We start from the raw sequence: 26772 nt of genomic DNA, 5'->3' as shown, positions 1-26772 counted from the left end.
TCGACATGGTGAAGATCGTGGGGGACGCATCCTCTGCGCTCACTGCCCACGTCACTTCCTCGCTGCTGTCGATGCCAACGTCTTCGCTCCACCCACTCACCCGCCGTCGTTGCCGCTTCCGGGTTTCGCGGATTCTCCCGGGGGTGACGTCATCATGCGGCGCCACGTACCATGGCTTATTGGGGAGAAAACGCTCCACCAGAATGGGCGGCGTGTCTCTCCCCCGGCTTCCGCGTTCGTTGTGGCGGGCTGCGTCCTTCGCGGCGTTTCTTCTCCTCTGTCTTTTTCCTCTGCGCTTTTGTCGGGAGGGAAGGCATTCTGTCACGTCTACAGACTTACGGGGGAAGGAAGCGCAGAGGTCTGACATGCTGGGAAGGGATTTTATTACAAATTAACAATAAATACAAATAAACAATGGCGCGGTGGGCAAGAACGGGAAATAAAAGTGGAAAAACTAAAACAAACCCGCAGGCGTGTGCCGATTGCCAGAACTGAAAATACACTAATACACATAACACACAACAGTGCACTCACAACAGTCCATGAAAATGCCTTCCCTCCCGAAGGGGCGGAAATGTCTGGCTTTTAAGTGCTGTCAGGATTGGCCACCGGTGATGAGCCCAGCTGCAGTCAATCCTGACATGGACATTGCCAAAACAATGCCAGAATCACTGAGATTATGCGGTAGTGAAAATGGCTATAATAACGAACAAACGAAAAACCAAGATTTAATTTTATCATCTTATATGTTAAGAAATCTTGTGTTTGACAAATAATTTTATTCATGTTACAAACCAGAGCATCTGACTTCCCATTCCCAACTCATATGAAAGTTTGTGTAAAATAGAAAATGCAAAAAATATGTTTTAAACTAAAATATTGAAGTGTGATAAATAATCGTGAATACAATATTGATAAAATGGCCATAAACTATTATGGGGTGGCAACGGGGTCCTTTCAATGCCAATGCTATGTCCAGCAATGTACAGGAAACCCCCAAGGATTCTCCTTGAAGGACTACTGAATCATCAGTGGGCCGCTGCTCTTTCCATTTACTTCGCAACAATCCACAGTCACCCACACACACACCCCACTCTGCCCTCCAAAAGATGGGAAGTTTACACGCCGACCAATATTTCAAGCATTCTAGCACTATTTCTCTGAAATATTCATTGGTTTAATCAAATGTTTCCTACATAAAAGTGCTAAATATTTCATGGCATAGTGGAATCCATTAGAGGCCTTTAAATGGCTGCATGGGATCAGTGAGTGTGGCACTGGTGAAATAATGCCCACCTGAGGCTTCAGAACAGCGTGGCCAGTTACGAATACTGTACTGAAGTGCAGGTTGGGTGCCAGTTTCATCACACTCATGAAGGTAAGGGAGCAAAATGGTTTATACTGAGTTTATACTGGGCGACTTGAGGGTGGTCAAGCCTGAATCAGTGGGTTGTTGGTGTTTTTTTTGAGTTTCAGCAGAAGAAAAAAAACAATTAGGCAATGATCATTGAAGGTCTTTGTTTAAAAAAACAATTTATGACTAGCTAATGCATTTTAACAATGTGTTCATTCAATATGACAAAACAAGGCCGCAAGTCGTACCACAGTCACAGGCTCTACTTTTTAACAAGACTTTTTATGCCGCTGCCAGAAAATCAATCAGTGACATCATTATGATATAATCGATTACAATTATGTGATTAGTGATGGCTTTCGCCGACAGGATACACCAACATCTGAACATGGTTTTATGCACGATATTAAAATGTAACTAGAACTGAAATAATGAATATTTCAATAAGTAAATATTTCATTACATTTGCTACAGTAACATAATGAATTTCAATTACATTTCTTTGTAATTAAATTACATAACGCTGTTACATGTAACTCATTACTCCCCAACCCTATTTGTCAAGAACTATAAACAATGAACTCACTATGCAATATATAGAGGTGTCAGAAACAGAAAATTTGGTAGCAAGCAAGATGCTAAAATAAAGTCTTACATATAAAATTTTATGCATTGATTAGTTTGTTTGTTATTTCTATATATAATATCTGTATATATCTATTAGGCTTGCCAACATTTTCAACTTCATATTAAGTGTATTTTACAAATTAATTTACATTTAATGTAATGAGGCAGGAACGTCAATGTCCTGTCTACACTGGGCACTTCCAACCCCAAAAAAAAGGTCAAACACACCAGGTGAACAAAAAAACATGCAGTGTGGGAAGTCCATAAATACACACACACACATACACACACACACACAAAAGATATAGATTCACAGCCTCACAGCAAGCTATTACACTAATACTCCTCAATCCCTGAAACACCAACCTAACCTTGACCTAGGGCTGCACGATTTGGGGAAAAAGACATACAGGGAGTGCAGAATTATTAGGCAAGTTGTATTTTTGACGAATAATTTTATTATTGAACAACAACCATGTTCTCAATGAACCCAAAAAACTCATTAATATCAAAGCTGAATGTATTTGGAAGTAGTTTTTAGTTTGTTTTTATTTTTAGCTATTTTAGGGGGATATCTGTGTGTGCAGGTGACTATTACTGTGCATAATTATTAGGCAACTTAACAAAAAACAAATATATACCCATTTCAATTATTTATTTTTACCAGTGAAACATCTCCACATTCACAAATATACATTTCTGACATTCAAAAACAAAACAAAAACAAATCAGCGATCAATATAGCCACCTTTCTTTGCAAGGACACTCAAAAACGGGATTTTATAATGGCCAAATATATTCAAAACAATTGTCCAGCCTTACCTGTGAAATGTAATCCCCCGGAATCTGGTTTGGAGCGTACAGCGGTTTGTACAGCCCCAAGCAGCACAAGAGTGATGCATTTTTATGCACTTCTCTCCATAGACATGTATATGCTTCACGCCACAGCAGCGCCTATCGCAATATGGCGGCGACGTGACGTACGATGCAGCGCGTCATGCGGCGTCTAACCATGTGTCTCCGAATCGAAAGTCATGTGAACAACACGTCACATCCGACTGAAGTGAAACTTCAGTCAGCTCGCAAACTTTGAGAGAATGGATCGGATATGTTGCCGATCCAATCCATGTACTAATCATTTAAATCGCAGCTTTTTGCATTCATGTAATTGCACAGACTGACATCGCGATTACGATTGCGATTAGATTAATTGTGCAGCACTACCTTGACCCACACAAAGGCCCCCGGCCTACTATGCTGAAGGCAGAGAAAGAAACGGACAAGTCCTGATTGGGTCGTGGGGACTTTTAGGGAGTCAAACATATAAAAGAATTTTCACTTGTCTCTTCTCTTCTCTATTCCCCCCACCCCCAGCTTTCGGTGCCTTTCTCTCCTTGTTTCTCCTGGGACAGGCTGCTGAAGCCTGGTTCATGGCTTTTTTCTCTCTCTTCCTCTATCCCTCTTTCTTTTGGGGTTTTTCTGTTACATTTGTACCATTTTTACACACAATAATGTGCCATGCCTCTTTTATGCCAGGTAACATCAGATGAGTTTTTTTTAACTGAATTAACTACAGGGCCTGGAAAGACCTGAAAAGAAAATGATGTGCTTTGATATTGGCTGGACCACAGAATGCAGCCTTCAGTTAAGAAGTAATGATGAATGAGCGGGGATTTACATTAACAGCATTTACCCTTATCCAGAACGACTTACAATCAATAGCTACTGGGACAGGCCTGTTGGAGACACTCAGGGTTAAGTGTCTTGCTCAGGGACACAATGGTAGTAAGTGGAGTTTGAACCTGGGACTTTGTGGTCTTCTAACTTGTAGGTGAGCGTCTTACCCAGTATGCAACTACCAGCCCTACTTCCATAGGAAATGCCATGGCATTGGTCCAGGGAGATATCAGTCGAATTCATTTGGGATAAATATGAAGAAAGGAGCGAGATGGGCTTGCTGAATCATTTATTTTGCAATATGGCGCCAATAAAGCCACAGTGGGCAGGAATCTTTAAAGAGACACTTAAACGGATTTAGGTGAATAATGCATAAACCAGATTTGGAGTAAAAAGGGATGGCATGTTGCGAAATATTTTATAAAGCAGAGATTTATAAAGTTTCCTGTGTAAATCCTATTAAAATAATAAATCCTATAGCAAGTGAATGCGAGGAATCTCTCCCAGTGGCTTACAATTAAATAGTAAACATTAAAGCCACTTGATATTGTATTTTGATATCAAAAAATTCAAAGCAGACCTTCCGAGAATCCACAAATTGGACAATTGTTTTTTTGTTCATCGTGCCCCATTCCTCTAGTACCTCTGTTCTATAAAAAAAAAAAACGTGTCATGTGGAATGTGAAAAATTCAGGAACTGTAACTGGTGGTAGTACTCAGTCCATCCACAACCTGGTGTGTGCTGCCACTGAGCCAGAATTACAATGTGAGAGGCTGAAGGATCTGGTTCTGCCTGTTCTGTACCTCTCAATCCCGATAAAACCAGTTCTAAAACCTTCAGACGGTGCGCTGCTCTTAGTGTGGTTTTGTGAATAGATGACTGGGGTGGCCTTTGCCTGGCTATAAGCCACCAGAGGGCACTTTGGCTTGGAACAGTGGTAGCATGTGGAGAACCTCAAGTCACACAACTGAGACCTTACGTCAGCATAGATTAAGTCATGCGTATTCAACACTAAACAGCTGGATTAACAGTGACATGGAATTCAAACATTTAGGATAAAATCCAAATGCACATTTGCTAGTTTAATGGTGATAAAACTAGTGCAAGATTCTAAAAAGAAATGATCAGAATGTGAAGCATATACATGTCTATGGAGAGAAGTGCATAAAAATGCCTCACTCTTGTGCTGCTTGGGGCTGTACAAACAGCTGTGTGCTCCAAACCAGATCCCGTGGGATTACATTTCATAGGTAAGGCTGGACAATTGTTTTGAATATATTTGGCCATTATAAAATCACGTTTTATAAGTCTTAACCTTAGCTAAGCTAGGCTAAGCTAGTGACGACCACAAGCAGTACGGGTTGGCAGTAGCACATCCAGCACCATCGTCCTTAACACGGGGGCTCCTCAGGGATGTGTGCTGAGCCCCCTTCTCCTTCTCTTCACTCTGCTGACCCATGACTGCACTCCGTCACACTGCTCCAACCTCTTCATCAAGTTTGCGGATGACACGACTGTGGTGGGACTCATTAATAACAGGGATGAGTCTAACTACAGAAGCGAGGTGAGCCGCCTGGCCAAGTGGTGCGGAGACAACAATCTCTCCCTGAATGTGGAGAAGACGAAAGAGATTGTTGTTGACTTCAGGAGAGGAAACACTCAGCATGCTCCTCTGACCATCAACGGTGCATCTGTGGAGAGAGTGAGCAGCACCAAGTTCCTGGGTGTGCACATTACTGAGGATCTCTCCTGGACAAATAACACCACTGCACTGGCCAAGAAAGCACAGCAGCGTCTCTACTTCCTCCGGAAACTTAGAAGAGCAAGAGCACCAGCCCCCATCATGTACACATTCTACCGGGGAACCATCGAGAGCATCCTGTCTGCACTGCACTGGCCAAGAAAGCACAGCAGCGTCTCTACTTCCTCCGCAAACTTAGAAGAGCAAGAGCACCAGCCCCCATCATGTACACATTCTACCGGGGAACCATCGAGAGCATCCTGTCTAGCTGCATCACTGTGTGGTTTGGAGCCTGCAATGCGTCCTGCCAAAAAAACTCTCCAACGCATAGTCAGAGCAGCTGACAGAATCATCGGTGTCCCTCTCCCCTCCCTCCAAGACATCTACAGCACACACCTCACCAAGAAAGTCCTCGGCATAGCAGCTGATCCCACCCACCCAATGCAAACCTTCTTCAGCCTGCTGCCATCAGGGAGGAGACTGCGGAGTCTCCAGGCCATGACCAGCAGACTGAAGGACAGCTTCACCCATCAGGCTGTCAGGAAACTCAACTCCCTCCCGGCTCTGCCCCCACTCCCCTCTTCTGCTCCACAAACTTTCTGAACCCTAACACACACAAACTGACCATGCACCAGTCATTCTGTGCAGCTTTGGTCTGCCAACTACCTCACTTGTCACTTTGTCACTTTAAACTTACCTCTGTTGCACTACATGGGTTTGCACTCTCCACCATGTGCCCTTATTTGTATATGGTGTTTTTAAAATTGTATATTGTGTTTTTTAAAATTGTATTTATACCTTTGTATTCAATGTTACTGTTTTGTATTTAATGTTACTTGTATGGGTCTGAGAGTAACGTAATTTCAATTCTCTGCATGTCCTGTACATGTGGCAGAATTGACAATAAAGCTGACTTTGACTTTGACTTTGACTATGCATTCCTGTGGTCAAGTCAGCCTCCAAACAACGTTTTGGTTAAACGTAAGAACTATAATACGGGATTTTATAATGGCCAAATATAATCAATACAGTTGTTTAGCCTTACCAGGGTTTGTCGTTCGACAGTAATGTAAAAGACGTTTTTGTGATTTATTTAATTTTGTAGAATATTGTATTTTGAAAGCACTGGGCATTTCAGGTTGTTATAAGTAGTTTGTATGTTTCACTTTGAAATTAAACATTTCACTATTAGTATGCGACTTTTAATTGATATACACGCAAGTGTCCTTTATCATATCACAATTGCATATCGCAATATTGATCTCAATAATCGCAATATGTCTTTTTCCCCAAATCGTGCAGCCCTAGCACAGTATCATCCTTTCCATTTCCTGTGGCTAAAAAAACATAAACATGATTGAAACAGGTCCACGTTCACCCAAATTCAGTCACCACATGTGCGTGTTCGGAGTGCCAGCAGACACCAGGACTAAGCCCGGGAGACCCAGCACAGAATTCCTGTTTGCACAGATAAAGACTCACCAGCAGAAAGTCTGTGCATAAAGTCTTACCAAGTCTAAGCAGTTTAAATCTGCCGCCACAGGCAGAAAGTCATTATCAATGTTTAAAGCAGAAAAATGCTTACATAAGGTTTTATGGCCACACCACACAAATCCTGGGGCTGTTATGGGCGGGCTGTCTAAAGTGCAATTCATTGGGGATTTCCAAGACTTCCAAGATTAAATAGCTTGACAAAGCCAACTTTATTCCTTCCATGGTTCCACCTGGAGCATAATTAGCACTGCAGGGAAAATTACGTAGTAACATCATGTCATAATTCCAGAAGAAAAAACACTATTTGCCTATCATGTCTAGAAATTGTTTTCAGCTTCATTTATTCATGTTATGTACATTTACTGCTGTGAGTACATGTTCACCAGTCACACAACATGAATAAACATGATTTATTCTACACCTTTCAAACCTAAAATGATAAGACTGTCAATAAAATGATTCTTATATTATTAACACACTTTTTGAAACTAAAAACTATTTTTAAAAAATACAATAAGGTCAACAGAAATACCCCAATAGTTATGGGTATTGAACCCAAAAGTAAAAAGCAGGGAAAACTTAAAAGATTTAAGGCAACCATCTGCAAAGCATTAAGTTCTCATGCTAGTTGTGTAGTTGTGGCAATTTGTGGAGTGGTTAAATTAATACGTTTTCTCAACTTTTTTTTTTTTAAGTGTGGCACAGAGCAGGCCCTGGGCTAAAGGATTAAGCAAAATTATTTTTATTTGAAAGAAAATCCTTAAGATACGCTGCTAAAAGTCAATAAAAGCCAATTCCTAATTGATGGTTTGAACACAGGTGAGGATGGTGAACCAAATAATACAAGCAGGAAGGTAAACTGAAAGGGGTGAGGCCACAAGTTACCGGAATGTGACAAAAGTTCCCCTGGTTACATAGTTTTGCCAAAATTACATTTTTGTAGGTGAACAGCCATGCTAAACCACTGACTAGATTTCCGCTATGAGGAGTTTAACAAAAAACATTTCACAAAGATATTTAAAACATCAAAATCTACATAAAAAAACATGACAAGTTGATCCCTTTCACTTCCAACAGTGAGAACGCTTTGAAAGAAGCACAGTGACTACACAGGAATGCAAACCGAAACGCACACAAGGTCACATGACCTCACAGCCTGATCCTGCTCCACCAGTCAGCGGCAGACACATCGGGCTAGTATGGGAAATATGACCAGTTTGCTTCATGTGTTAATCCTATCACATGTCTGTCCACAGGTTGACTCGTTTGTAACAGCTAATCAGTACACTCAAATCTGAAAATGGGTGTGTTTTTCACTGAAGTGCATCCCAAAGGAAACAATGAGTCAATTGTGTTCAGTGAGCACTAGCTGTTTCTTCTACGAACCAGTCCAGTATCTCGGAGCTAGTACACAGTGTTCATGAATGAGAAATATAAGCTGGCTGTATACAACAGGAACCATTCTGCAACATTCCATAGTGCACTGCATTCCATTCCCCTGGAGTCAGAAATCAGATCTGGGTATGACGCCAAAAAAAGTCGGAAAACCCAGATTGTTCACAGTACCAGCTGATAACCACCATAATACCATTTTCACAGAGGGCAGGTCTCTTCAGACCATTAAATGTTGTTGCAGTTGAGAAAATATATATATAATTATATTGTTTTGCCAGCTTTTTATTGTCTACAGACAGACAGAGATTGGAGTAATCGCAGCAACACATTGAGAAATTTCACCAATTGTTTGTAATAATTACAAACATACAAATCATTGCAATGAATACATTTTACTTGCCCATGACAACATAGCTGTTTGACCCACAATAAACCATATTGTATCGTTATGGCCTGTGCCTCTTTCCCATATAATAAAAAAATAGCCTTAAGAAAAAGGGCAGTGGTGGCCTAGCAGTTAAGGAAGTGGCCCTGTAATCAGATGGTAGCCAGTACGAATCCTGATCTGCCAAGGTACCACTGAGGTGCAATTAAGCAAAGTACCGTCCCCACACACTGCTCCCTGTCATGGCTGCCCACTGCTCACCAAGGGTGATGGGTTAAAAGCAGAGGACTCATTTTGTTGTGTGCACCGTGTGCTGTGCTGCAGTATTTCACAATGACAATCACTTCACTTTCACTTAATCATGATTGTTAACAATTAATCCCTCTTTTCTTTTCTGGGCAATTATTCACATTTTAATCAACTTACTGAATTTTAATTTTTCTGTCATTGAAATATGGCTTTCTGCAAATCCATCAATTCATTCACATGCTCACGCACTGGTCTGTAAGAAAGTAGAGAGTAACAGACCACTCTTGTACTCCTACCTTGATGGAGGCTTTGGTCTTGTTGCTGCTGCTGCTGGGATTTTGTGTGGATGGATTGGCATCCTCATGCACCCGGTCTAAAAGCCAGAGCAGGAACTCCAGCGCATCGTGCTGAGAGTTCCCCCGGAACTGCGTACCGTATTTGGAAACGATGCTCTGAAAGGAGGTATAAAGGAATCAAATGATCAAAAACATATTCATTTCAGCCAACAAATGAACACTATTATCTACAGAAGCATGACTAACAATGGATCCAGAATAATGCAAAATAAGACATTATAAAAATTATATATTAAAGAAATGCACTAATTTTGCTAATGTCCAAAACCAAAAATGAGGAAAGACTTCAGCAAAGACAGACAACCAAAACAACGAAAGAAATTATTATGCCAATTTTGCAAAATTATGGCAACTGCATAAATTAAATTCATACTTCAAATAATAAATCAACTACAAAACTATGAGAATATTCTCTATGTTCACACACACATAACATTCAGAAATGAAAGTGAACTGATTGTCATTGTGAAACACTGCAGCACAGCACATGGTGCACACAACAAAATGAGTCCCGATATGTATTTTACTGTTTTTGAGCTAAACAAAAAAAGCACTCCAGGTGGACGTTATTACCTCTAGCTGATTGGCCACACTTTAAGTTCCCACCCCCCATGGGGCTAATTTACATTAACTTACATAAACTGCACATGACAACCATGCAGTCCTCCAAGATGGATAAAGATTGTGCAGATGAGGGCTCTAGCTAGATCAAGTAGTCACTGAAAAAATTAGCATGCTGATGGACAAGAAATTTGCCCTTTTACAAAAGTCCAAAGACTGCTCTGTCGCTGCGTTCCTCGTTTTCTTCAGATTTCCACCGGACGACTGCAGCATGACTCAAGTGCCAACATAAAGTTACAGCAGGAAACAGGACAAAGACTGTTATTATGTCCATGTTCTTTGCTCTACCCCCTTCTGTCTCGTTTGTGAAAGTCTGGCTGAAACATGGCCGCAAGCTGCTGTGGATTTTTCAGCAATACGTTTTAATATCAATCCAGTTTAATTGAATTAAGCTATTCAGTGTTAAGAGCTTAATTAAATGAAGTGATTTTTGATTAATGATTAATAATATCATATTTAATTTGAGATACTATGCACTTTCAGAAGCAGTTCAGGTTTAGCAAGTGGAACACTCAGAACAGGGCTATTTTATTCACACTGGAACAAGCTGCCTATTTTTGCAACTTCAGTAACCTCTGAATTGTGATTGGGCAAAAGTGGGTGAACCCTGGGCTGGGTTAAGTGTGTTAAATAAATATAGTTTGATGAAACAGTGCAAAAAATTGGAGTATGCCGCACTTTTTATTACTTTATGTTGATAAATTTCCATGCATCCAACTGAAATGTTGAAATGCATATCCTTGTTGTAGCTTTTTATATAGCTATTATTCGAGCCATTTCTATAATTTGTAAAGCGACCTTGGGTCTATGAAAGCCGATACCCAAATACAACTATTTTTAAACCAGACGTCCCCAACCTAGGTGCATCAACAGCATTCACTTTCACCCTCCATCAGTGTGGATAGAATTTCACCCTCCTCCTCAGCACCAGCTGGGTGTCCTTAGCATCGAGTAGGATGGAGAAGCAAAAAGGAGATACATTTTTTTTTTAAATAGACAGGTGGGGTTGGGGGGAGGGAGGGTCCATACAGTACATGGCGGCCCTTTACCCTACTCATTTCCCCAGGTACAAGACACTCGTCAATTCCAACTGAGCACCAGACATCCCGACTCCCAGGAGGACACTGCTGTTCTTACCATCCACAGTGCAATGCCCTTCCCTGTCTTCATCCACCATTATTTTTGCCCCATTAACCACAACGTAAAACACTAACAGTTAATAAAGTTTGGATGGCTACTAAAACTCAAACACAGATAGTGAATTACAGTTGGGTTATAAATAGTTATTAGTTTAAGATGCATATTATAAATGGCATAAACTATAAATGACAGATTTTGATTATACCATCCTAAAAATATCCACTCCTCACAAAAATGGTGTTTTTAGTTGCGTCACCTGGGCAAAACCACGCTGAGCAAAACCACGCCTGTTTGCAGCACGAGGTCTTACTTTTGAGCAAGAGCACAGAATCAAGTTTCCCAAAAATTATGACATAAAAATGATTAATAATCCTTAAATATAGAGTTTAATAGTCTTAAAAAATACTGCAGACACAATAAATAAAAACATTTTTAATCTGTCAGTAACCCACCGGTCGCTTTGCGCTTCCAGGTTTACTAAGTGCAGCATGCGTGTCAGTGTAAAAATGGTTACCACTTGCCTGATCACTTCTGTGCTGACAGCGTGCATGGAAATGACCATGCAGTCCTAGCGTGTGTCCTAGAGTCCTCACTACAATGCCTGGGGATGCTCCTGATGAGGTGACAAATGGTCTCCTGTAGAGGTGTGAACCTTCACTGGCCTCACCATTCAATTCGATTGAATTACAATTATCGATGCCTCAATATCGATGCACCATGATGCAGTCCATACATTCTTTTTTTTTATTTAGTTTTTATTGACATTCTGTATCAATTGTTACATGTAAATCAGTCTTAAGTATTAATCACAAAGTATCAACATGTCTGTTTTCCAGAAATAAAGAACATAACTAAAATAAAATAATCAAATAAATAAATAAATAAAAATAATAATCAAATAAAAAAGAAATAAAAAGAGAGTAACAAAACAAAAACACTTAGGGAGTGAAGGGTTACAGCTACGTATACAACATATTATTGTCTCAGGTTAAGCAAATCAAAGTCCGACCTGTGTCGTATGCACACCATTTAAGGTCCCCAATATCCTCTTCTAATTGTTATTCTGTTATTACTGTTTTCCATATTTTAAGTGTTAACCATTGCATTAATTTGGCTAGGGAATTTGTTGCTTGACCCAGAAAAATCTAAATATCATCCGTGTAGCAGGCCAATTTGTGCTCTTTATCCTGGATATTTATGCCTATTATTTATTTGTTTTGTCTTATATATTGGGTTAATGGTTCTAAATACAATGCAAACAGGAGTGGTGAACATGCACAACCCTGCCTCGTGCCCTTTCCAATGTAATACTATTAGATAAGATGACATTTACCTGGCATTGGATAAGCATTGGGCTCATCATATAATGCTTGTATTGTTTTAATTATGGTCTCGTGTAGGACAATTTTATTTAAAACTCAATTCACTGAGTCAAAGCCCTTTTCTGCATCAATACTAATTATCATAGCAGCTATTTTATTCTTTTGGATGTGGTTAATAATTTGTAGTGTCCGTCGTATGTTAACTTGCGTTTGACGCTCTCGAATAAAGCCTGTTTGGTCATTATGTATCAGTCAAGCCACAATAGATGTAAATAGCCTATAGTCTATATTGAAAACCGATATAGGTCTATATGATCCACATTCTAAGTTATCTTTATTTTCTTTTGTAATAGCAGATTTTATTGCTTCCTTCCAACTGGGTGGTGTTTGTTTAGCTCAACTCCTTATACCACTCTGCCATGTACCCATCTGATCCTGGTGATCTGTTTGATTTGAGTTTACTTATTGGCATTTTTAGCTCTTTTTCAGTTATGTCCTAAATCATTATTTTATTCTGTTCTTCATCTAACACTGGTAGTTCCAGAGAGTCCAAAAAATCATCCATTTCAGTTATGCTGCCTCCTGTCTTTTTAGAATAAAGAGTCTTATAAAATGTTTCAAAGACTCCTAAAATTTAAAAATATTTTATGAATTGTGTTCTGTGCCATTTTCTTTTTAAGTTTCCAGGCCAAAACTTTCATTGAATTGGATCTGCCTTCATAATATCTTTGTTTAAGGAACATCATTTTTTTTCTTGGTTTCATACGTTGTCAAATTATTAATTTTGTTTCTTGTTTTCATGATTTCCTCCAATAGAGGCTGTTCTGTTCGCTCTTAATGTTTTTTCTCTAATTTCTTTTGTTTATTTTGTAGTTCTCCCAATTTCTCATTTCTCATCTTTTTTTTTATAGGAGGATATTGCTATGATTTTCCCTTTCAGGACCGCCTTCAGGGCATGCCACAGAATGGGAGGGGATATATCCCCTTTGTCATTCATCTGTCATTTGTCATTTATCTGTTCTTTAAAGTGGGGATAATTGAGCAGGCTTGAATTTAATTTCCAGTTATTCATTTTTGGTTGTAAGTTTAAATCTAAAGATAAATATACTGGTGCATGGTCGCTCATTCTCGAAATTCTCCTTAGCAGGCTGTGAGACAAAACAATGAAAGAAAGTTTTGTCTCCTTGCAGTAGATGCGCTGTTTGTGTTTGACCACGTCCAGCATATCCGACCTTAAACCAGCTGCCCCTAGGGCAGTGGTGGCCTAGCGGTTAAGGAAGTGGCCCTGTAATCAGAATTTTGCCGGTTCAAATCCCGATCTGCCAAGGTGCCACTGAGGTGCCACTGAGCAAAGCACTGTCCCCACACACTGCTACCCGGGCGCCTGTCATGGCTGCCCACTGTTCACTCAGGGTGATGGGTTAAATGTGGAGGACAAATTTCACTTTGTGCACCGTGTGCTGTGCTGCTGTGTATCACATGTGACAATCACTTCACTTTCTTCTTCTTCTTCTCAAATCTATTGTCCCAATTTCACATGTGTTTATTTTATCTTTGTCCTTTCCAAACATTAGGAAATAATCTTTTCTCATATACATTGAGTGGGGTGAGGAATAATGGGTATAATCTCTTTGATTGGGATGCAAATCTCTCCATATATCAATTAACCCAACCTCCTTGAATATAATTTTTTTGATCAATAATTTTGTATTCTGGGCTTTCTCTGTGGAAATGTCTAGTTTTGGCTGTAGATGTAAATCACCCCCACAGATTAGACTGCCTATTGTCTCTGATGCCATCATATTAACGACTTTCTTAAAGAAGTTGATACCACTTCCGGGTGGTGCATATATATTTAGTAACGTTATTTGGTTATCCTCAATGTTTCCTTTTACTAAACAAAATCGTCCCTCCCTGTCACTTATTTCGGTATCTTTTTCAACGTGTATTTAGCTTGATATAAGGATAGCAACTCCTCTACTTCGTCCACCTTTATAGGAAGAAGAAAACACGCTTGTAAAGCCCATTCTTTTCAATTTCTCATGTTCCTTAAAATCCAGGTAGGTTTCTTGTAAACATACTATTTGTGCTTGTTCTTTATTCATTTAAGTTAGTATCTTATTACGTTTTATAGGATTTAACAGGCCGTTTACATTATATGAAGTGACAATCACTTCACTTTAAGTAATTTTTATCTTGCCATTAGCAATAATCTAATTGTCTAGGTGTTTTTGAAGTAGCAAAACCTGCCGCAATCCATACACTCCCTGAACATACATAACCAACCATTATATAAACATTGGAGCTGCATTGAACAACAGCTGCAAAATGAACATTGAATTGTCTTTGAACGAATACAGAATACAGAAAAAACATGTTGACTTCCAACTGTGGGGTCATCAAAAAGACCCTGGGTAAGCCCCGGGGGCTTTTAGGGAGGGCCTCCCTCACCTGTAGGTGCGAGAGGGCCTTCATGCACTGTCCGGCTGCATTCCATTCTTTTCACAGCACAGATAGAACACCCGACCATTTTAATGATCTCTATTGCCACATTTAACGAAGTTCAAAAAAAAAATGTTTTCCTTTCCTTTCCTTCCCCTTCTTCCTCTCTCCTTCCTCCCCTTTTCAAAACAAAGAAACCCCTTATGCGTCTCACCTTACCTATGTCTTCGGGGACACCTTAACTATCTCTTTGGGGAAAAAAAAAAAAAGTGTGGAGAGAAACACCTCACTTCTCCATACGTCAGTTTTCACGTCCTGTTGTTACTCCTGTTCCTTTCGTCTGAATGTTTGGAGTTTCTCCTTGTAAACCCGGGTCCGATCCTTACTCATCTGACCTCTGGTCTTTCTTGTTGTGCGCCACATTAGGCGTCAGACTTGTTCCATAATGGTCTCCGGGTGTTTAATGACCGTGACCGGGAATCCCCTTTCTACCAGATCGCTAGTTGCTTCCTCCACCGAGATGTATAACACCGGCCCCTCCGGATAGAATACTCTCATCGTTGCTGGAAATGGAGTGGATTTAACCTCTGCATATTCCTCCCGTTGCTTCAGAACCTCAGGTGCATAAACATGATCCAGGTTAACTTTGTTACCGAGATACTGAAACCCACGTTTCTGCCAGGCTAATTTTAATATTTCTTCTTTTGTTCTGTAGCTGGCCATTTTGGCAACGATGGATCTTGGCGCCGCATTTGGTGGTGGTTTTGGCATGAGGGCGTAGTGAGCTCTCTCCACTCGCACTTCAGTTGACTCGGGCAACTCCAGTTTGTGCTTTAATAAATGCTCCGCGAAAACAACCATTGATGGTGCATCGTCTTCCAATCCCTCTTTGACACCGTATATTCTGATATTTTCTCTTCTGGACCGTCCCTCCAGATCCATCAGCTTCGCGTTCATTTCAATATGCAGTTTAAGCATCTCAGTTACTGCTTCCTGGTTAGTTTGTAATTGAGTTTCAGCATCTTTGATCCTTTGCTCCGCCTCCTCCACTCTTGTATTTGTCTTATTTATATCCTCTTGGATCCCCTTTAGCTGCACATCATTATCTTTCCTAAATTCCCTCAGTTCTCTGAGTATGAGGTCCAGACTTGCGTTGCTAGCTTGTTCTCCTTCGTCTATCAGCATGTCGTATTCCTCCATAGCGCTGCTAGCAGTGTTCGGCTCTCTTGTGTAACTCACTCTGTGTAGATTTCTTCTTGTTTTTGATTCTTGGCATCTTTGAGCCCCATTCTTATTTTTACTTTTTGAAAAGTCTTTACGAATTCGAGTTACTGTGGGCTGTTTTCGTCTCAAAGATCGGGAGCACGTTCTCCTATGCTGCCATCCTCTTTCAAGCCAAACTGGAAGTCCCCAGTCCATACATTTTATACATGGTTACATGATGTTTTCAAATACAAGAGTTAAGGTCGTACACCTGTGTGGGTGTTTTGATTTGCTACAATGAGCAGAAAAATGGTCTGTGTTCAGTCCCCACTCCACTGACGTTGCAAACACAAGAAAAATGCCTAGTTCAGATGTCCGTAGTGACAGGAGAGTGCGGACTGAACACAGTTTTTCTGTTCAATGGAGAAATTCCTGCTTTCAGAAAAAAGCTGCTTTCAGACTTGGGCTCAGCGCAAAGAGTATGCGTGTTTTTCTAAACTCCCGGTATGATTATAATGTCATGTTGTAGATCTCTGGACACTCAGAGAAAGATCAGCTGTTTCTCCATTCCCACTTCGTGTGTTTCAAAGTAGTAGAAAGAACACTCACCCATTTGCATTCTACTGGTCACATGAAAATATGCCATGGCGCGCAGAGCTCAAAGTCCAACTAATGACCACGGTGTGAGAACAAGGCCTCCAGTTGCCACACCGTGTAGCGTGAAACTCTTATCCGGAGCCGTACCACCACAGTCACTACTGGCACCACTTTTTAACGAGAATTTTTAGACTGCCGCCAAAAAATCGTCGTTATGATATAATTGACTATTTTCTGTGCTGCATTGATGCAATATAGCCCAAGTCTGCATCGCAATACATCGATTATACATGGTGTTGGTGGATGATGCCACAGATGTTCTCAATAGGATTCAGGTCCGGGGAACAGGTAGGCCAGTCCATTGAATCAATGCCTTCATCTTGCAGGAACTGCGGACACACTCCAGCGACTTGTGTGGGCTGTAGACTCAGTCTCAAACTACCACTAGAATGAAAGCGACGGCATTCAAAAAAAAAGACCAAAACATCAGCCAGAAAGCATAGGAACTGAGAAGTAGTCTGTACTCACCATCTGCAGAACCACGCCTTTATTGGGGATGTCTTGCTAATTGCCTAGAATTTCCACCTGTCGTCTATTAAATTTGAAATTGATTGTCATTGTTGTTTCCAAAATGGACAGTTTGATTTCACAGAAGTGTGATTGACTTGAAGTTACAAGTGTTCCCTTTGTTTAATTTGTGTATTTTCTGGGAATGTTTTTAATGTAAACTCTACATCTGAATTAGGGCTGCAACAACGAATCGATTAAATCGATAAAAATCGATTACTAAAAGATTTGGCAACGAATTTCCTAATCGATTCGTTATGTCGCGCGACGCGGAGACGTTTGATTATAAAAAAAAAAAAAACTTTATTTGAGTGCGGAGTGATCTCGCTCACAGATACTAGCAGAGTTTGGCGCCTCATAGACAGCGCGGAGCCAAAAAAAAAAAACAAGCGGAGGTAGAGGACTGATACATACGCGAAAATATGCAAAAGCAACATGGCACGGGAGCACCACGGCAATGATCCTGCACCTGAAACGCAAACATGTTGGAGTGTTTGAGGAGGAAGAAGGGAATCCTACTTTTGTTCCGTTTTGAAGTGAGGAACGTAATATCCCTGGTGCTGGTGTTTAACTCGCCGCGGAGGAGATCTAGACGGGGACTTACAGCACCACGTACATGTGTGGAGGGGGGATGAAACAGCATTCGGACTGTTCTCTGTGTCTCCGTGTGGACGACTTGCCTATTGTGTCCCTGAGCCAGACACTTAACCCTAAGTTGCTCCAGGGGGACTGTCCCTGTAACTACTGATTGTAAGTCAATCTGGATAAGGGCGTCTGATAAATGCTGTAAATGTAAATGTTTACCCGTCATCCAGCTTGACAGGCATGACAAGTTAGCGTTAGCTCATTAATAACAGTAGTAAAGCAAGGGTGCTATAGTTACTAGTGGTAGTATGCCACTAGTAGTGGTAGTATATCTTATGCTATTTCATGTGTCTAGTAAATGTATCTTGATTTAAGATTTTTTAGAGATTTGGACTGAAATCAGTACAAAACTACTAAGTTAGAAAAGCATTTTTTGCAGTGTGTGTGTGTGTGTGTGTGTCAGTGTGAGAGTTTGTGAGTGTGTGCATCTGAGAGTGTGTAAATCTGCAGTGTAGTGTAGAGAACAAGTTCTGACATTCAAACAAATTTTCAGATTTTTATTGTTCTTTATTTTTTATAAATGATTTATCATTCTGGCAGCTCAGATGGCACTGTATTTAAAAAAAAAAAAGTCTATATTTGGCACATGTAAAGCATACATGTGTATGTTTTTTGTGTTATTCCATTTTTATTTTATTTTATTATTATTATAACAGCTCAAGGAGCAACATGTTTTGTGCACTTTCTAAAGATTTTGGTTCTGTTTTTGAATAAAGGGTTGGAAATGAATGCTTTTCTTGTTTTTTTGTTTTTTTATCCGATTCTACGATTAATAAAAAAATCGACAGATTAATCGATTATTAAATAATCGTTAGTTGCTGCCCTAATCTGAATGAATACAATTTTTGGATTTTCTGTAATCACTCGCATCATACAAATATCTGATATTTCACAGGCCTTATAGGTGTGACAAGGTCCATTTTCAGTAGAATTGCCCAGATATTGTTTTATCAGGTATACATCTATGCTATGCTATGTTGTATGTTGATGTATCTGTAAAAGGTTTATTATACAACTTCCTGCTACAGTGCATTTGCTATGGACACATGCTACCCTTTCAAAACAGTAACATTTAAATTACCACAATATATACTGTCTACAATCTATGGTTAAATTTATATCACAATGGGTGGTAGTAGCCTAGTGGGTAACACACTCGCCTATGAACCAGAAGACCCAGGTTCAAATCCCACTTACTACCATTGTGTCCCTGAGCAAGACACTTAACCCTAAATTGCTCCAGGGGGACTGTCCCTGTAACTACTGATTGTAAGTCGCTCTGGATAAGGGCGTCTGATAAATGCTGATAAATGCTGTAAAAAATATGAAGTGTGCCATATTGCACAGCCCTAAATGAAAGACGAATGAGTTTCATGGTTTCATGGGTGATGGGTTAAATGCAGAGAACACATTTCGTTGTGTGCACCATGTGCTGTGCTGTGTATCACAATGATAATCACTTCACTTTCACTTTCTATGTGTTTCTATAACTAATCATTATTAATATTTCATCATAAACCACATTTAAAATACATGGTATATATTCATAGGTCTTTTCACAGCAACCATAATACATTTACTTTACTTTACTTTACTTTATTTGGCAGACGCTTTTATCCAAAGCGACTTACAATGGGAAGACACCAGCAATTCTCGTTCGATTTCTATAGAATATCAAGTATACAAACTAAGAGCCCTGATAAGGCTTAGACTTGTCATTGAAGAACATGCTCGGAGAGTGTTGGGTGCTAGACTAAGAAAAATTATAATGTATTTATACATTTTGTATTTGTTTGTTAAATGTGTATGCATGTGTATGTGTTAAATTTGTCTGTAATATTTTTGGAATAAGAGGGTTTTCACCTTCTTCTTAAAAGTGGTGATAGTCTCGGCTAGTCGTGTGGAGGAGGGCAGGTTGTTCCACCAGCCAGGGACAACAACGGAGAACAGACATGATTGGAATCGGAGACCCCGTGAAGAAGGAATTTTTAGTCTCCTTTCGTTTGCCTTTTATTAAATATATTTGCGATTTTATTAAATATATTTGTTCATTTGTAAGCAATCAAAAAATAATTTAACCACAACAGTATGTAAATTCTAATGGGAAATTGTCAAATATGGGTGTATACGAGTTTACAAAAAATGGGTCCCATGCCGAAATCTGTTCTAAGCATTGACATAAAATGTAAAAGGACACGCGACTCTGGGAAGACATGGGGAGGCAGAGTGTGTTTGATGGTAAATAACAACTGGTGCAATACCACTGTCCCTCTCACACACTCATGCTCGCCGAATCTGGAACTATTGTCCATCAAGTGTCATCCCTTTTACCTTCCTCGGGAGTTCACATCAGTCATCATCAGCGCCGCTTACATCCCACTGAAAGCTGACACGGACACTGCCTTATGCGAGCTGCAGGAGGCGCTCACACAGCACCAAACACGCTGCGATTATTGTGGCAGGAGATTTCAATAATGCCAGCCTCTAACGCGCAGCGCCGAACTTTCATTTGCACATCACCTGCCCCACCAGGGGCGAAAGGACACTGGACCATTGCTACACAACAATAAAGGACGGATACAGGGCACAATCTCGTCCGCCATTTGGAAAATCCGACCACGCCGCCATCTTCCTCATGCCTAAATACAAACAAAGGCTTAAACAGGAAGTTCCGGTTCAGAGGGAGGTGGTACGCTGGACGGACCAATCAGCTCTTCAGGACGCACTGGATGACGCAGACTGGGGCATGTTCCAGAGTAGTTCCGGAAACATCAGTGAGTTTGCGGAAGTGGTTGTGAGTTTCATTGGGAAACTAACGGACGACGCTGTTCAGAAAACAATCATCAGAACGTTTCCCAATCAAGCCGTGGGTGGATAAAACAATCCGCGATGCTCTGAAATCTCGCACCATGACCTATAATGCGGGGATTGCTTCTGGGGACATGGAACCATACAAGGCTGCATCGTACAGCGTCAGGAAAGCGGTTAAGGAGGCGAAGCAGCGCTACAGGAAGAAACTGGAGTCGCAACTCGAACAGAGTGACTCTAGGAGCCTGTGGCGGGGACTAAGGACAATAACGGACTCTAAAGCACCAACATCCGGTATGACGAACGCGGACGTGTCTCTGGCAGACGAGCTAAATACATTCTATGCTCGCTTCGAGGCTGCAGCCTTAAGGTGCTAGCAATGCTACAGCTAGCAGCTCCAACAGCTGCAGACAGGAGGACACTGCCAGCACCGAGAACGCGTTCGTCATCACCGAGCATGACATGAGGAGAGCTTTCAAGAGAGTGAACACCAGGAAGGCAGCAGGACCAGACGGCATCTCGGGGAGAATCCTCAGAGCCTGCGCTGACTAGCTAGCACCTATGTTTACAGAGATATTCAACCTCTCTCTATCTCAGTCGGTGATCCCCACATGCTTCAAGGAGTCCATCATTGTTCCGGTCCCCAAGAAAACCCATCCTGCCTCCCTCAACGACTACCGCCCTGTAGCACTCACCTCAGAAGTGATGAAGATCTTTGAACGGCTGGTCAGAGACTTCATCATCTCTTCATTACCAGATACATTCGACCCACTACAGTTTGCGTACCATCCCAACCGATACACAGATGACGCCATATCACATCTCCTCCATACAGCACTCACCCACCTGGACACTCGGAAGGGAAATTATGTTAAAATGCTTTTCATTGACAGTTCATTTCAGCATTTAACACAATAATCCCTTCCACACTCACCACCAAGCTGGAGCACCTGGGACTCAGCTGATCTCTCTGTCAGTGGATCTCCAACATCCTTACCGGGAGACCACAGGTAGTAAGGATGGGAGGACATGTCTCAGCCTCCGTCACCCTCAGCACTGGAGCCCCCCTGGGCTGTGTTTTGAGCCCCCTGCTGTACTCCTTGTACACATACGACTCTGCAGCCACTACTAACTCCACCACCATTATCAAGTTTGCTGACGACACTGTCGTGGTGGGCCTGATCTCTGACAACGAAGAGACTGCCTACCTGGAGGAGGTTGGAAATCTGGTGAACTGGTGCCAGAGGAACAATCTCCACCTGAACGTCAGCAAGACAAAGGAGTTAATAGTGGACTTCAGTACAAAGCAGGAGAGGACCTACCAGACCCCTGTCATCAACAGGAGCCCAGTGGAGAGAGTGGACAGCTTCCGTTACCTCGGTTTTAACATCACGCAGGACCTGTTATGGTCCTGTCATATCAACACCGTAGTGAAAAAGGCCCGGCAGCATCTCTACCACCTCAGACGCCTGAGAGACTTCAGACTGCCCTCCAAGGTGCTCAGGAACTTCTACTCCTGCACAACAGAGAGCATCCTGACGTGAAATCTCTCAACCTGGTTTGGGAACAGCACCATGCAGGACAAGTGAGCCCTACAGAGGGTGGTTCAATCAAGATACATTTACTAGACACATGAAATAGCATAAGAAATGATGTCTTGTTTTCTGATAAAACATCTCAAAATTAAGTGATTGTTTAAAACAAGCAAAATTATCTGCCAATGGGGTAAGAAAACAAATCTTAATGAGATATAATCTCAAACAGAAGTTTTAAGCATCACTTAATTTTCTCATGCCATTTTTCTTGTCTAGTAATCTTGATTTAAGATTTTTTAGATATTTGGACTGGAAACGAGACAAAATTACTAGGTAAGAAAAGCTTTTTTTTGCAGTGTAGCTATACATGACAACAGATTGAAAAAATGAATGGTCCAAAAAAGGCTAGTGAATAAAAACATGTCTTTTGTCTTTTAATGCAAAGTAACTATAGCACCCCTGCTTTACTACTGTTATTAACGAGCTAACGCTAACTTGTCATGCTTGTCAAGCTGGATGACGGGTTAAATGCTGTAAATGTAAATGTTATCAGACGCCCTTATCCAGAGCGATAATCAGTAGTTACAGGGACAGTCCCCCTGGAGCAACTTAGGGTTAAGTGTCTTGCTCAGGGACACAATAGGCGAGTCGTCCAAGCGGAGACGCAGAGAACAGTCCGAACGCTGTTTCATCCCCCCTCCACACCTGTAGGTGGCGCTGTAAGTCCCCGTCTAGTTCTCCTCCGCAGCGAGTTAAACTCCAGCACCAGGGACATTACGTTCCTCACTTCACAGCGGAACAAAAGTAGGATTCTGTAGCGACTTACCCTGCTGCTGAACTCCCTTCCTCCTCATCAGACATGCGTTTCAGGTGCTGGATCATTGCCGTGGTGCTCCCGTGCGGTGCCATGTCGCTTTTGCATATTTTCGTGCATGTATGCACGCCATGTATCTGTCCTCTACCTCCGCTCGTTTTTTTTTTTTTTTTTGCTCCGCGCTGTCTATGAGGCGCCAAACTCTGCTAGCATCTGTGCGCGAGAGAGACTGAGGGTAAAGTGTCTTGCTCAGGGACACAATGGTAGTAAGTGGGATTTGAACCTGGGTCTTCTGGTTCATAGGCGGTTGTGTTACCCACTAGGCTACGACCACCATAAGACTATTGAAAACCAAAGACATCCTGGCGAGAACAGGCTAATGCCACTACCACTGCAGTCAGTTCAAAAGCATTGTGTACTGTTCTTGAAGACAATTTTGCCCTTCAAACGGCAAATTGATTAGGCTAAAATTAGGAGCAACGAGGAAGCAGGACATGGGGAGAGAAAGGCGGGCGAGGGGCTTCACAGCGGGCATCCCAGCCTGAACAAGATGTGTGGGAGAACTCGTAGAGTGCTCAAGGTGGCATGGATTGGTGTCTTCAAATAGAAACAGTGGAGCTATTCACACATCAAGCATTCCCACACACAGAAAACACACAGATTTCTGATACTTCTCACTCTGAGCCCACTGGGTGCAGGGCAGGAACTACCACAGGGTGCACACAGACATCATTCACTCACACACTAAACAAGAAAACCTAAAAAATTACCAATTAAAACTACTGTACATGACTTTGAACATAACTAGGAAACCGGACAACCCAGAGAAAACCTGCGTCAGCACAGGAAGAGCATGGAAATTCTTCCCACTAATGGCATAGATACACTACCATACAAAAGTTTAGAATGTTGTTTAGAAATGTTTCTATAAAAAATTAGCGTCAAATTAGAACTATATTACTAAGATATAACAACTGAACCCACATTTGCTAATGCAACAAATACTCCACTAATGTGAATAAGGCCTGTTTTATTGATTGTTTAATCAGTGTAACTGCTTTCAGATCCCTGCACAAGGGTTTCTAATAATCAATCAACTAACAGAATTGCATTAATGAACACAGCAGCATTCCACTGGAACTAAAGTTCAATGAACAAAGTCTGGATAGTAATGATTAATTCAATTTTGATCAATTAAACTTTGGAAGAAAAAGGTTTTCTATCAAAACTGATAATATTTATAAATTACCCTAAACTTTTGAATGGTAGCATAAAAAAAAACCGTGCTGTTTATGATTCATGTTGCTAAATCTGAAATATGACCTAATTCTGAATTGATGAATTGCTCAGAAGCGTCTTTATCGCTTATTTATTACAAATTCATTGTGGCACAAGTGTACAAGATGTTTCAATAATATGGAAGTGTCACATTTTCTAGATCACAATCTCATTTGAGGCAATCTTTTGACTTGGTGGGATTCATTAGTGACTGATAATAAAATAGCACAAACTATTCAATTCAAGAAGCAATGGTACTATGGAGCTAATATTATGACAAAACAATTTGAATGTGAATTGTGTAAATTTGAATTATTTACAAGTGTTATTTATCAAAACTGAATATTATATGGGATTTAAAATAGCTTGAATTTAAAATTATTTTACTTGAATATTAAACATTTGAAAAGTTTTATAGACATGTATTTTCAAACAAGGAATGTTTTGTTCTGAATTCTAAGACTGCAGATATCCAGCTTTTAAAAATACAACTTAAAGTTTTCAAGATGAAGAAGAAATTCGGAATATCAAATTCAATTTTCTAAAATTCAAACGCAAAAATTCAGATCGTACAGAAAGTAGGTCAGAGGTCATCCACAGGGAGGCGTAGATGATCTCCGAAAAGTCGAACGAGGTAGAGCTGTAATACTCAGATCCTTTTTAGGATTCGGCTCCCTCTGAGTCATTCACTAAATTGATCCGGGTGGTGAGTCACTTGAGTCAGTATTGGCGCTAACCCGCTCTCTGATGACTCGAGTGACTCAGAGAATGGGTTAGCTCCAATACTGACTCAAGTGACTCACACACCCGGATCAGTTTAGTGAGTGACTCAGAGGGAGCCGAATCCTAAAACGGATCCGACTATTACAGCTCTATTTCGTTCGACTTTTCGGAGATCATCTACGCCTCCCTGTGGATGACCTCTGACCTACTTTCTGTACGATCTGAATTTCTGCATTTGAATTTTAGAAAATTGAATTTGATATTCCGAATTTCTTCTTCATCTTGAAAACTTTAAGATGTATTTTTAAAAACTGGATATCTGCAGTCTTAGAATTCAGAACAAAACATTCCTTGTTTGAAAATACATGTCTATAAAACTGCCTTAAAACATTGAGGGAAATCCTGCTCCTGTCTGACCTCTGCCTGACCCCTGACCTCTACATTGCACATGTGGCTTCTGGAAACCAGGAATTTCCTGAATATCTACATTATCTGGTATCATAGTTGGTTTATAATCCTAGCACCTTTGAAAGGCAATGCAGCTCAGAAACAGACACCGAATTAACATTAGAGGGGTATTTAAAATCAACTATTCTTCACCTGGTGACGAAACTCCTCCCACGGTCACGTGACACAGATGCCAATCGTTTCAACCAACGCACTCAAAATAAACGCCTTTTTCCGCGGACACATTTTAAAAATAACCTTTGCCGGCTTGCATGATCGTCGTTTATGTTTAATCCTTATTAATAATTAACATTTAAATCAGTCAAAGAATTTTGTGAACCTTTTGGACACCGAAGAAATTCTAATAAAATAATTTAAATTGTGCGCAAAAAAAATAAATGATACTAATCATTACTGATAATAATGATAATGAATTGGTCAGACTCGTTGTAAACACGCCCCCACCTTGAACTCCACCGAGAGCTGCGGCGTGTATTCGAGCGTCCAGAGCGCGCGCACCAGCGCCGCCAGCTGCTCCGTCACCTCGCGCGTAACCGCGCCGTTGACCCGCGCGTGACCCGCAGCATCTCGTTTGTAGTCCTCCAGGCACAGGTGCTCGGCCAGCAAGTCGGTGTTGCTCAGGCACTGCACCACGGCGTTCATGAAGCAGGTGTTGCCGTGGTTCTTCAGGCCGAGGACGCCGGGCGTCTTCTCGCTGTCGCACCACGACGGTCGCGCTCCGGCGGAGGCGCTGGTCTTCGGCGCGTGCACGTCGTCTCTTTGCGCGCAAACCGCGCTCTCGCGGAAACCACCGTCGTCGTCCTCAGCGTCCGCGCGCTCCACGTCGCCGAAGTTGGCCAAAGTGCCCAAAGTTTTCATGATCCTGTTCATGAGGTTCCCCAGCGAGCGCAGCGACTTCCTGCGGGAGAGCTTCCCGGACCGCTGCCGCCGGGGCGCTTTGCTCTTCCTCGCGTCCATGTCTCCCCTCTCGCTTTACCTCAATGATGACCCGTGGCCGCTCGTCCGGACACCTGACGCCGCTCCGAGGTCCATGCTCCGCCGGTATCAGGTGCACGCAGCACCTGCGACTACCTGTCCCGCGCCTGACACACATCTGATTGGCTGCCGGCCGGGATGCGGGCGGAACCGGACGGACGCGTTTCTGCTTCGTGGGGCGTCTACTCGCCGCTGAGTTTGGGTTATTTTTTAGTCAGACGAGCCGAGGAGCCCCCTGCTGTCCGCGCGGTTCCTGCTCGGGGTTTATTTAGTAATTTGAAGCTACAGTACTTACGTTTGAAACTGATTTATTATTACAGAATGTCTTTATTTGCTTTAAACAATGACGTGTGTA

The 26772-nt window shown here is 41.4% G+C and overlaps 1 protein-coding gene across 2 annotated transcripts in view; it reads right to left on the bottom strand.

The window, feature by feature from the left end:
* Positions 1-26521, bottom strand: part of usp43a (ubiquitin specific peptidase 43a) — a 95714-nt gene extending 69193 nt beyond the window's left edge. The window contains exons 1-2 of one of the 2 annotated variants that reach the window (XM_028971771.1): positions 25887-26521; positions 9220-9375 (exon numbers count right to left, since the gene is read on the bottom strand). In XM_028971771.1, the coding sequence (XP_028827604.1) occupies positions 9220-9375; positions 25887-26399 (669 nt within the window). In that variant the 5' untranslated portion in view covers positions 26400-26521. The remainder of the gene's footprint in view (positions 1-9219; positions 9376-25886) is intronic. The other variant, XM_028971772.1, reaches the window with a different exon arrangement.
* Between the last annotated feature and the right edge of the window lie 251 nt (positions 26522-26772).

Source organism: Denticeps clupeoides, chromosome 3 (genome assembly GCF_900700375.1).
Source record: "Denticeps clupeoides chromosome 3, fDenClu1.1, whole genome shotgun sequence".
Classification (NCBI taxonomy): Eukaryota; Metazoa; Chordata; class Actinopteri; order Clupeiformes; family Denticipitidae; genus Denticeps; species Denticeps clupeoides.
This window is presented reverse-complemented; position numbering and strand designations above follow the sequence as displayed.